Source organism: Gymnogyps californianus, chromosome 1 (assembly GCF_018139145.2).
Source record: "Gymnogyps californianus isolate 813 chromosome 1, ASM1813914v2, whole genome shotgun sequence".
Classification (NCBI taxonomy): domain Eukaryota; kingdom Metazoa; phylum Chordata; class Aves; order Accipitriformes; family Cathartidae; genus Gymnogyps; species Gymnogyps californianus.
The window spans coordinates 44,867,619-44,880,723 of NC_059471.1; the positions used below are offsets into that span (position 1 = coordinate 44,867,619).

The 13,105-nt window shown below is 40.7% G+C and overlaps 1 protein-coding gene across 2 annotated transcripts in view; it reads right to left on the reverse strand.

The window, feature by feature from the left end:
• Window positions 1–1,414: 1,414 nt before the first annotated feature.
• Window positions 1,415–13,105, reverse strand: part of KLF12 (KLF transcription factor 12) — a 250,695-nt gene continuing 239,004 nt past the window's right edge. For both annotated transcript variants that reach the window (XM_050904124.1, XM_050904115.1), the window contains one exon: window positions 1,415–5,946. In XM_050904124.1, the coding sequence (XP_050760081.1) occupies window positions 5,765–5,946 (182 nt within the window). In that variant the 3' untranslated portion in view covers window positions 1,415–5,764. The remainder of the gene's footprint in view (window positions 5,947–13,105) is intronic.

Sequence of the window (13,105 nt, forward strand, 5' to 3'; positions counted from 1 at the left end):
TGTCTGAGAAAATAACTAAAACCTCTAACACAATATCTCAACATGTGAAAATACAAATGGCACTTTGTGTTTGTTTCTGTGCTGCATTATTGTTCTCAGAGTAAGATTTCATTTTCACCTTATTGTTAACAGAATCCCGTAAGTTATTGCTGTGTAAAAGTATAGGAACATCCCATCAGTTCTAATTACAGGCACTTTCAGTTTCTGTTTCATCTCTTAAAATAGATTTTAGGCTATCTTGCTGAAGTGTATGTGCATTTTAAATGTCACAACTGTCCTGCTACAATTGATTTTGTTGACATGCTACTGCACCTAGAAGACTAAACTCCCCTGGAATTAGCAAAGAGCAGCTGCCTATTTCAGCTCTGCAACCTTTATTCAAGATGCATTGTAGTCAGGGAAATACAAGAAGAAATAAAATCAAATGAGAGTCTGCCGTTGCTGTATCTGCAGTTCACTGTAAAATGCCAGGAGGAAAAAAAAAAAACCCACCCACAAAAACCCCAAAACCTTTCATATGGTTTTCATTTTGATTAAGTGTTTTTTTCCTTTATTCAGTCAAAGACATTCTGAGCGTTGACTTATTCGACACTGAAGGACTCAGTATGACTTCGCTATATTGCACGCCATCTGTGAAACAGCAAAGAAGTGGCCACTCCATTTTGCAGAGAAAACATGCTCTGACAAAACAGAACAATTTACTTCTTACGTTTTGTGTTTAAGCTTTGCAAGGCATTATCTTACCAGTTTTCCTGATGAAAACTAAAGGATTTTTAAAAATGTACTTCATTTAACCTATTTACACCCCATGTAAAATTGTGAGTTTGAAAATACTTTTCCACTATCACATATATTACAGAATATTTAAACTGTTACAAGTATAGTAAAATACTTTCAAGGTATTTTGATTTCTAAAGATGCAGTATCCTTATAGTTACATTTTTGTACTAAAACCTCATTTACTGCGGAAATTGATCAGAATTTAAGCCTTTTCAAGGTACCACTGGGCATGACTTCATAAGCATACATTACACAGCAACTGTTACGCTATAGCGGAACTGTGAAAATACAACAATCTTTAAATTTCTTTGTGCACTTCTCCAGTTATAAATCACAGGCAAAGGCATAATACAATAACATGAGCTGGTTTCTTAAGAAGGTAGTATTTTCTTTTACAGTGTTTATTTCCAATTCTTCCTTTTCTGATTTTTTTTTTTTTTAAATAAACTTGTTTATTACCTGCACATGGGTGGAGGCACATGGAAGTGCTGGGGTTTATATGCACGAGTGTATGGATAAGCATGTGGGAGTAGGGCGGATTTACTGAATGATCTTAAGACTTGTCTGCTGTGGAAGATGCAGTTTCACACACTGACCTTTCCAAACCAAAGTTCAAACTAAAAAATAAGCAGGATAGTAATAGTGAAACTTACTCCGATTTTGAGGTACCCACCTTCAATAAAGAAGAAAGAGATTTTTTCCATTAAACAGCATTTATTATCAGAAGATAAATTTATAAATGGCAACTAGAATACATTTTCAATGTGGCTAATGGAAAACGAGACTTATGATCAATGTTATTCCCATTATTAAAGGGGAGAAATGTTGTCCAGCTATTTGTCCATGCTCTGCACTGTGAGTTTACCCCAAACATCAACATCACTGATGTAATTTTCAACACTGTTAATTTTGTTATACATTACTCCAGCAAATAATCATATATACAAGTCAGTCTAAATCTATTTAATTAATTGTGTAAGCATGATAGAGAATAAGGAATACTGCATCTTCATACCCAAGTATAAACTGCTGTTGCAATGAGCCAATTTTACAGTGCTGAATAAAACAGGTGCTCAAAAAATAATGACCATTTAAAATTTAAAAAGTTCTGTATCAAAGCTGCTTGCTCGTTACGTTTTCCTATAATGCTGGCTACTGAGATTTCCTGACAAATCCATTGAATCCTTTTGAAAACATACGAAATCTGACACACTGTGGTATAGTTTCCCTTGTAAGCTGTAATGGGCACGGTGGATATTACCCGTCCTTTACTCACACTTAAAAGCATAAATCTCTGTCTTTCTGAAAGAATGGGACACTGTGTATTTGTCTCTCCCAACTGCTCAATTAAGGTGGACCTAACGTGTTTTGTCAAGACGAGATCTGGTCTTTCTGCGTGCTACATATGATGTAAGCCTTCGCCATGGTTATGAAATGTCATGGACCTGTGGTGGGATACCAGGATTTTTGAGGAAACCACCCTGGAGCAATTGCCCTTGGTCTTTGCACAAGCCCAGAAGTTTGGCGGGCCTGAACTGCAGCCACTGAGGGAAGGACAACCTGAGAATCTGGGGGACATCAGCTCCACATCCGAACACCCCCCTCCCACAGAGTAACTTCTCTTAAAATACTTCTGAAGGGGAAAACAAACCAGAAAACCACCTCACAGAGTATTTGGGGTCAAAGCCTGCGGGTGCTGGTGCGAGTAAGAAACTTGCCAAGAACCATACTGGGTACTTGAAACCCAGTGGTGGACTGCTGCTGGTTGTGCAAGTTGTCTAGAGGTAACAGCAGCCCAAAAAGCCCTTACATGTGTGCTGGAAAGGCTGAGGATATACTTCCTGCCTGTGAAGTAAGAAAATTTAGTGTACACTGCTTTACCTTTTGGCTTCATTCTGTTACCACTGACACGCTCTGTGCCTGTGTCCCTTGGCGTGAGTGCTGCTTTAACCCTGTATCACTTTGGGGTTCCTTAAATAAAACCAGACCCTCTTTCTGTTGCAGTGTTTCCTATGCGTAAAGTAATGGGCAAGCAGCTGAAAGACAAGGGATTCACACAGACCAACCTCCGCCTCGGGAGATGAGCCTCCCCAGGGTCTGTGATACATATGCTCCTCCTTGGGGCAGTTCAGAGCCGAATGCTGAAATTTAAGGCCTCTCAATTTCTCTCGGAGGAGTTTTTCTCTCTTCATTGACTACGGGGGAAGCCTAAAGAGGACACTGGTCTCTCCCAGTTATACCCTGCCTTTGTGAATAACATCAGAAACGATCTCTCTCACTGCTCCTCTTGTACGCTAACAGAATGGCCTTAAGAGTTTCTGGTCAAATAAACTTAATTTTCTATGGGAGAAAAAACCCACAGATTCTGAAAGGAATTCTGTATGCCATTGGTTCTTCAATTGAATTACTGCTACTCAAGTAATTAGTTGGTAAAATGTTCTTGGGCAGGAAAATAATTTTATCAATTGACTTCTACCTGACCTGACTTCTTTCCCTAAACGCTGAGAATGACAGACCCATTTAAGGGGATGATATTGAAGTACATAAAAGACAGACCTCAGACGTAATCCATGAACCATCTCACGCACAACACTGACAACCAGTTTTTTAAACCAACAGCAGTAAAGCTGCTGGTAAAGATCCAGTTCTGCTGCCCCGCAATGCCTCATGGCCTATCCAGAAGCCCTGATCTGTCACAGCGTTTTCACGCTTTGCACGGACACTTAGCACCTCTGCTTCAGTCCTGATTTGGAGCTGGATACTAAAAAGTTGCTGATTTTGGTGGAAGTTGATTACCAACGCAGTTAATGGGAACTGACAGAGGCATTTTTCCCACAATGTCTGCGAATAATTTGTCTTGGGTTTCTCTGCTGACCACTCAGCAGAGGGGAGCCTGAGCTTTAACAGTATTGAAGTTCTTCTGTCAGAGAGCTGATAAACTATCCGGTACTGGGGAATATTAAGAACATACTCAAAGACAATCAAACTCTGGGGCCTGTGAATGCTGTTATAAAATATTATCCCAGTCACATTAATCCTCAATTAACTGTAATTGCTTTTAGTATCTGTATGGGTACTCTGTGCTCGTTTTTCTTAAAGATTACCTCAATTTCAGAATCCCCTCAGCATTACTACGGTTACTTCAGGAATCAGAAATTAATTCAGACTGGTCAAACATTTAAAAATGAACAAGTGGCATCACAAGTTTAATCTGTGCAATTCCTGGAACCAAATATTCATAATTAAATGCATTGCAAAAGACCTTTATGTATACATCTTTCATCTCTAAGCTATAAAAATCTCAACACTTAAAAAATCTTGCCAAGCCTCCTCTTTGTCAAATTTAGCTGAATAGGCAGATCCTTGTGAGGAAAGAAAACAAAAAAACACTATTCCATTTGCATGAACAACTGATGACTAAGAGTTTCTCCCTTTCCTACATAATTCAATTAATACAAATTGGTTCACAATTATAGGGCTGTATGGGAATGATCAAGAATTTCCTTTTATTTAATCTGAAAAGGCTTGGATTGAAAATCCCAGCAGAGGCAGCCACTGGTACCCATATAAAGGGCCATTTATATCACACTAGACAGCTGGCAAAATCTTGTTATTCTCTAACTCCCAGGGAGAAACCTAATGTCTTGCAGAGCACCACTGCAGAAACATTTCTCCTTCCTACTTACAGTTCATCCACTGACTCCTCAACAATCAGCTCCTTCCTTTATCTTTCTTGCTTTCCAGACACAAGTACTATGTTGAAGGAAATGAAAGTACTTAATTGTGGTACCTAGCAGGTCAGTGAAACCATCAGAAAGATTAACTTAAATGATCTTACATGCTATTTCTGCATACCCCCCCTTCTGTTGGTGTGGAGTAAATTATTGTCTCAAGAGCCATTTTATTCATTATTGCTTTTTCTCTGCAAGAGATGCAGCCGTTTCTTCTCTGTTTTGTTTTGTTGGTACATTCAATTCCATTTCATGAATGGCTACACCACTAACCTTGGTACCAGCGAGTATAAGATCTGACTATTTCCTTGTGTTCAAATAATGGTCGTGGGGAAGACGATACCTGCGTGAAAGAAAACTGCACGTTGAGAATGGGGTAGTAGTTTTTAGATGGGCTCTTTCTATACAAATCAGAAAACGGTTCTAAATAAGTCCCTGGTAAAATACAGATAATTAATATTGTACTTTCAGCAGAGATGCTGCTGCCCCTTGTTTATTTTACAGACTTCAACAACAACAACAACAAAGGAAAAGAAAGGAAAAAAAAAAGATAAAAGAAAAAGGTTAAATGGCTGGTGTGCTCTAGGGCATAATGACAAATTGTGGTACAATATTAAAATGCCACCATTGTTATTGCAAAAGTCTGCTCAAGCGACCCTTCAGCTCCAACAGCGGGACTTCTCCAGCAGAATCTTCTTGCCTACTCACATGCAGCTTGTCTGTAGCACAGCTTGGGCGTAATGCTGACACCGGCCAGATGGTATTCAAAACAAGGGGAAAAGATGGGATAATAAAGGTCTAGCGGTCTTGCTCTCATCATCATCATCATCGTCATCATCATCATCATCATCATCGGTTTGTGGTATCTAATCCTCCAATCAGCAGTGATTTTTCAGGAACAAAATGTCCAACAGCTGAGAAAACATACAAGCTATAAACATTTTTTGTCAAAGGATGCAGCATGTAAAATAATGCCCATTCCTGTAGCATTTTGGCTGCTATTTCCCAGGTGATTGTGATGACACTTTCAGGGGGTAGCCATGCTGAGGGGCAGACGGGGTTAACTTCAGAGGGCGAGGAGAAGAGTGGCACTTCTTTTCCTGCTTTTTTAAATTTCTGTTCTTATTTTTTGTTACGGACATCAGGGAAAGCCCTGCCTGTTAACACTGTAGAGGGGGATTCAGCCCTGCTGAATTCACTCCGGGTAGTTAAGAGACCCAGCTCTTAAACTCATCTGGAACAGGTAGCGTTTCTCAAACCAGCATGTGCCTGCGGCGGTGGAGCGCCAAGTGATCTGAGCGGGAAAAGCTGCGGTCACAGTCTGCACACTTGAATGGCTTCACTCCCGTGTGCTTGCGGTAATGCCTCGTCAGTTCGTCGGAGCGAGCAAACTTCCAGGTGCAGCCTTCCCAGGTACATTTGTAAGGTTTTTCTCCTGGGAGAGACAAAAGAAAGAGGGGAAGGGGGGAAAAACAGGTGGTGACTTTCCCCTTGTTTCTCTTAATCCCCGCAACCCCCTCTGCACGCTTCCCATGAACACCCACTGCCTAGGGGTTGCTTTAGGCCAAATTACACAATTACGAGGTACTGAATCTGCTGAATATAAGGAAAGGGCCTTGAGATTTATCATTCCTGTGGCGTTCACATGACTAAGAAAATCAACAGGATTAAGGCAACAATATAGATCCTACCTTGCAGGGGTGATGCAGGGATTAACATCAGGACAAAGGGCTGTGTAATTATTCTCATGATTACCGTACGAGTTTGCTACCCCCATCTTGTCAGGCTACACTTTCTCCCAAAATGGCCAGATTACCCGATATTTCAGCAATTTATCACAGGCTGCCACAGATTTCCAATTATTTTTATGAAGTTTATGGAGGTTTCTAATTATTTGTGTAAACAACACTGCAGGACATTTCTTAGCAAGCTGGTAAAAATGAAAGACGATTTCCCAAATAAACATAAAAATTCAATCTGCAAAACGTCCTCTTTATTTACTGCACTTACTTTCAGTAAAATTAATTTTGCATGTAAGATGTTACCAGGAACGATGTACAATTTTTAAATGTACTCAGCCATGTGACTTGCACAACACTGTTGATAAATACCTATTTACTTCAATGAGATCAGACTTGGGCTAAGTGTTGATTTTTGGAAAATCCCACCCTCTGCATTTTATTTAAAGGTAAGCATGATGCATGCCCCATGTTCTGTGTCATATCATGTCAGAGGAGAAGATTAATACAACAAAACTGGATTTTGTGCTTTCATAAAGCAAACTTATAAAACTCCATTTTTGCCATGTTTGTAGGCTATACTTATTTGTGATTTCTATCACCAGTCCTCAATGTCTACATGTTAAATGCTCCTGGCAGTTACCTTGATCCCACAGTCGAGCATGCACCAAAACTGAGGAAGAGAAACTGTGTGAGGTCTGTATGTATCCTTCTTTGGTGTGTCAAAAATGACTTTTTACCTCTCCTTCTGAAACCAGCTAATCACAACTAGAACAACAAAAAAGCACCTCTGCAACTGTTTCCTTCATCAGGCACAATCATTCCTCAGTTATTTATTATCGCTTATGAATCATGAAACTATTCCAATTACATGAACCAGTGACGCAACACTTGCTTTGTCGCAGGCAGCATATCCCTCCATGCATCTCTTCAAAAGTCAATAAATGCTTTGCTGAGAGCCCTCGGTTTCAAAAGAAAATTCCCGAGTAAGAATATCATCACAAAGTTCAAACAGCCCTTGAAAGTCCAGCTGAAATGGCCATGAGTGCCTCTGTAAGGAAATCAGATGCTGTACAGGCATGTCAGTAGGGTTGTCAGCAACATTTGAGCTCCTTGGGTTGGTACCTTCTGTGCACCATCTGGGCTGTGCTGCAGTTTTGATGTCAGACGGGGGTGGGAAACAGTTGCTGTGAGGAGAACCCAGCAATCCAGGCTCTGAGGTGACCACAGCCCATAGCCACACCAGCAGCAACTTAGCCTAGATAATTTCATAGTCCTCAGCCAAGCACAAAGCACTAAATAGTGTTCATTGCCCCTGGGTGGCTGCAGCGTTGGGTGCCTGGAATCCGGCAGCTGCTGCGAGCTGGACGGGCACAAGCTACACGGCAGATGGTGGGTTGCACGCTCTTGACAATGACACAGTGCTACAAAATGTGCTCAGATTCGCCACCAAACTGTCTTAAATAGATATCCTTGCCACAAACAGTTGGTGCAGAGCACTGTACAAATATAGCAGCACTCCCATCCAACTTGGCAGGTCTATCCTAACGGTCTCATCACACCACATCAACAGTTTCCAAGTGGATTGCTTGCCCCATCCATCCTCAACATACTTTTAAACTCTCTTTTTGTTTAGACTCTGGATACTGCCCCCGTTGGTTTCTTTGATCACAGAGACTTCCAGAGCAAAGTGTGGGGTTATTTCTTAAGCTTTAGATTCTTATTTAAAAGCATCTGAAATTCTAAGTCTCTCCTACCACAAGATACTTCCCCTGCAATAGCCTCTTCGGTACACAAAATCCTAGATCTTCTTTCTCTTGGTAGAAGACAAATGGAGAACCCGATGCAGGAAGGGATGGTTGGTGAAAAACAAATACCAGAAATAGTTTGTTCGTCCATTAAAACAGTATCACTTTGGGTAAGAAACAAAAGTCAGCTGATGGAAGGGCGTGAGTGCAGGTCACTTGGCTGGAGTTCCCAGGTGTTGCTTCCACCCTCCCTCCTCAATGAGTCCTGCTTACCCAGCCCCTATAGAGCTACGTGAAAGAGACAGGACTAACCACATTCCTCTCAAGCTATTTACACCACTGAAGGAAAATCACTCTTACAACCTCAACCTAAGAAGACCTTTCATTATTTTCAATTAAATATATGCGTATAAGAAGGAAAAAAACACGCAAAGTAGCATTACTCTGAAGACATTCACTCATATGCATCTTAAAAAAGCCACTGTAAAGAAAACTGTGAAAGATACAATTTTTCATTAAGATTAATCAACAACATTTTACGCAAACCTAATTTTTAGGGGAAGAATAATAATATTACTTTTCTGTTAAACACCTACATTATCTGTGGATGGACAGGTGCTAGGAAAAAAATGTTCTTCATAGGCAATACTATACTAACTCTTAACCTTTTGTTTGGTAACATCCCAGACATGAAGACTGACCACTGAGTTTGTCAAAAACAGAAGACCCAGGAGTTCAAAGGATGGAGAAAGGACCAGAAGGAGCAGAATTGCAAGAGTATGGGAAGCTGGTGTCAGGTATCACACACCAGCTTTGGCCGATGAGCTGGAGCGCTCATAGCTGAAATTCTCAGTACAATCAACAGAGAGAAGCTGGACCTCAGCAGGGCAACCCAGAAAGCTGTGAGTGAGGAGGTGGACAAAACTAGCGTGTTAATGGGAAGAAACTAGCCCCAGTGCTTATATATATCTATATATCTATCTCCATTTCAAGACTGGATTGCAGTGAAGTCAAATACTCAACCATTTTGCCTCTGTGCAAGCACTTGAGCTTAAGTGTCTGAGAAACTCTCGGGTTCAAAGTGTGGGCACGTTTCGGCTCCTTCGATGGCTTGGCAGCCACTGGAGGCAAGGGTGCAGAGTTACTGTCACACACCCAGACACTCAAATTCTCATTCAGCTCTAAGGAGCAAAAGCAGGCGGTGTGAGTCTTGCCCAGGGTAGTGGAAACACGGGAATGAAGGAGAAGACAAAACAGTGGACAGTTTTTGGAAAACGGTAGTAAAGAGAGCTGCAGAAAGAGACTAAGAACCTGCAGCAATTAACACGAGGAGAAAAAGAAAACTGGAAAAAGATAAAACCCTGTTAGTTAGTTCAATCTTCTGAATTCGTAAAGTTTTGGACTTAAAGAAGCTACCCATTTAAACATAAATGCCTGAAGCTGTGAACATTTTCACATGAGCTGACCCTCTACTTTTCGAACCTGTCTTGAGAGCTCTATTGTTTTGCCCCGAAACCTGACAAAAAGATCCCAAAACACAGAGAAATTGTATTCTGATGCTATTCTGCAGCTTTGTCTTGCAATATATGGATAGTGAACAGTATGCCACAACAGGCATTTACATGGATCAAGTGGGATCCTGGAGCATGAAAAAGTTCTTCTAGACAGTTCCCTGTAGAAAATGAGTATTTTCTATTGTTTGGGGAAGTTGATTATGAAACTTTAAAGGTATGACTCAATGCCCCAAATGGAACTAGTAATTTTTTTAATCTTCTATTAACAAAACATCTATTTCTAAGAGCCCTCCAAAACCTTGCCTTTTGTAGTCCAGATGCCACAATCCAAATTAGTTTAATTACTTTCACCATATTATTTTTCCTACCCTACCATGACTCCTCTCACTTAAGCACTTAAGAACATAGTTACAACGGTTACTTATTAAATCTCCCTAAACTCAAGCAAATAATGAATTAATAATGCTGAATAATGACCACTGTTCAGCCAATCCTTCCAAAATTTTCCGTCCTCCCCGCAGCCCAACATCTGTCTTCCCATATCCTTATTCATGTACTCTAACATCCGGAAGATCATTCACCCAAGGAAATAAATCCCTCTCAAACTTTTACTTTACAACCCGATGACATTCACATATTCCTTAAAAAAAAGTACCAGCAGGAGACCATGCCATGTAACAGATGAAGGGTCCAGGGTCTGTTCTACCCTGGGCAGAATTTCCCACGTGGTACGTTCCTTGGCAGTTATCCTTTGCCCATCAGCTAGCTGGTATCATGGTATTTGATGCCAGATGCTTCAAAGACAGGCACCACAAAACCACCATGTAAATAGTTATGGGTTATTCTGCCAGCAGGGAAACTGCTCTGGAGCTCCAGGAAACACAGCCAGGCTTATGTTCCCTAGGCAAGGAACTTTATTTACCGCAATTGCAGATGCCCTCTGCACTCCCTGCGCACTTGCAGTTCCTTTCATTTGTGTATTATTTAAGCTTCATTTATTCATCAGTTTAGCAGGCTCTTGGCAACCATGTCATTAAGTAACAATGAGGTAACACCATCTACTACCAGGACAGAAAACATCCCAGTGATCAAGTTCTAAACTGATTTCTTTCTCTGGCATAAACTCACCTCTCTCTGGTATTACAGGTGAGTGCCATGTCCCTTCTTATTTGTGTCCTCTTCAGACATTCCCATCTATCCAGTTTTTCTGCACATGGAATTGTCACCATGACTCCGAGTTACTACATCACTTCTATGTAGCCCTTTCCTGCAATGGTACTCAGCATTTTGAAACACTGGTAACATTTTTATTCCAAATAAGAGTCAACTAGAAAATAAACATAAGGGACTGTTCAGGGGTACAGGCTTAGCCACCTAGTCAGATTTTTCTGTATTTAAGCTTTCATCACCCTGTGAAAGAGCCACATGCTGAAATTCCACTTTTGAGAAGGACAAAGTTAGAAAAGCACTTGGAAATGAAACTTGGTTTATAGGTTTGTGTAGTGTTTCCAGACTGGGAGGGTGGGAGCATAGCCGAGATGCTGTCCCTCACTCCATTCACAAAATACAATGGGTTCGAGTCAAACTTGCATGGTTTAATAGGTGGCACCTGCCCAGCCCTGATATCTACAGCTACATCTTTATACACTCAGTTTCTACTGCCATTACTCTTGGAGGAGTATTCCCCACATAAAAACAGAGTGAGGTCCTAAGGATTTAGCCCATAACAAGTCGAAAGAAAATAAATAATCCAGCAAGCGTGCCTCTGCCTATATTTGATGATGTTAAATTTTCTAGTCAAAGTCAACAGATCTGCAGCTTTGCAGGGTTGAGGACATCTCCTGGTGATTCCTGGTTTGGTTTCTGCTACAGGATATTATGCCTTATATATAAGGCATAGTATTTATGTCAGCTGGTTTCAGCTCCCACGTAAACACCAGAACTGTTCTGAAACGTATGAGACAGTCACACTGCACCCATACTGATAGGACTCTGGAAGGGGAAATCATAAATTGAAAACCACAAATGACGGCTAATTAGATTTTGCATTTCTACTAAAAATACGCAATTTCAGGCAGAAAAGAATCTTTTTACAGCAAAACCACTATCTGATAATGAGCATCCTCAGGCACTCCCAGAGGAAGAGGGCAGCTTAGCTTTTAGACACAAGGGAAAGGGAAAAATGACAACCCTTACGTTTTGTGTGATATTTTTATTAGTATAATTTTTTAATGAAAAAACATCAGAGCACTTATAAAGCACTTTCTGACTTCAAAGTGCCTTATAAAGCTTTTTTTAAAATGTAATCCTTCATAAAAGTCTGTCTTCGTAATAGTACTGTGTAACAAATATTGTGTCCATTATGCAGGTAGGAAAACCAACACGGCGAGCATCAGCAACCTTCCCAAAACTGCAGAGAAAGTGAACAGCAATGCTATGACTCACATATTAGGAACACCTTACTTTCTGTAATGAAACTGTTAGATCTCAGTTTCATCCCTTTAAAAGTTTGAAATATTTTCAATCATTTTGATGCAAAAATCCAATTCAATTATTTAGATGTCTTTCAAAAGGTCATTTCGGATCTCTGTTTCCAAGTTAGTGATTCACTATGTCTCTTTGGTGAACACAGTGAATTTGACTTTTGTGTTTCAGTATTGTCAAAATATGTAAATATCTTTCCGGGAAGAGATTAAAGTTTTGTATCAGTTGAGCAAGTCTGGGAAAACAATTTCTACGAGCAGAACAGGAACATACTGTGCTGCCTGTGACATGTCTTGAAATTCAGGTTTTTTATTCCTTGTTCTCAGTCTGACTTAGGCAAAGCACAGGGACATGGTTTCTTCATGTGAAAACTGGGAACAAAACAATTTCTTCAATTAAAAAATACAGTGACAACCTCCACTCTAAAACAAGAGATGCTTTTGGCAGCTCTTGAACTGATTATTTACAAGCTCCACTTCTGATAATGCAAGCGCGAGTCCTTTTCCCACATCGCAACACACAACTGTCTTTTCATTTCACTGCACTGCTGAGCTTGGGTCCTGTTTGCCATCCTGGCCCTTCTTCTCACTCCCTCTGCAAGACCAGTACTAGTTCAGCAACCTTATCTCCTTCCTTCTCCTGCTATTGTCCCAGATGCCCCTCTAGGTATACAGCTGCCTCAGTTTGCCACTATTTTAATACAAAACCCAGCAAAAAAGCACAAAATTCAATGCTCTGTAATTTAAGAAGGCAAATCCATTACATTGGTCTCAGCCCTGTTCTGTCACTGCTTGCACAGGAGAGAAATGAAGAGGGGGAATCCAAGAAACTTCTCTTCCACATTTTCTCTTTTTGGGCTTCTGCAGACTTTGCCTCACATGGGACATACCTAGCTGTCTTTGTTTTGGCTGGGACAGAGTTAACTCTCTTCTTAGTAGCTGGCACAGTGCTGTGTTTTGGATTTGGTGTGAAAATAATGTTGGTAACATGCTGATGTTTCAGTTGCTGCTAAGTAGCACTTAAGTTAAGGATTTTTCAGTTTCCCATGCTCTGCCAGCAAGCAGGTGTACAAGAAGCTGGGAGGGAGCATAGCCAGGACAGCTGACCTG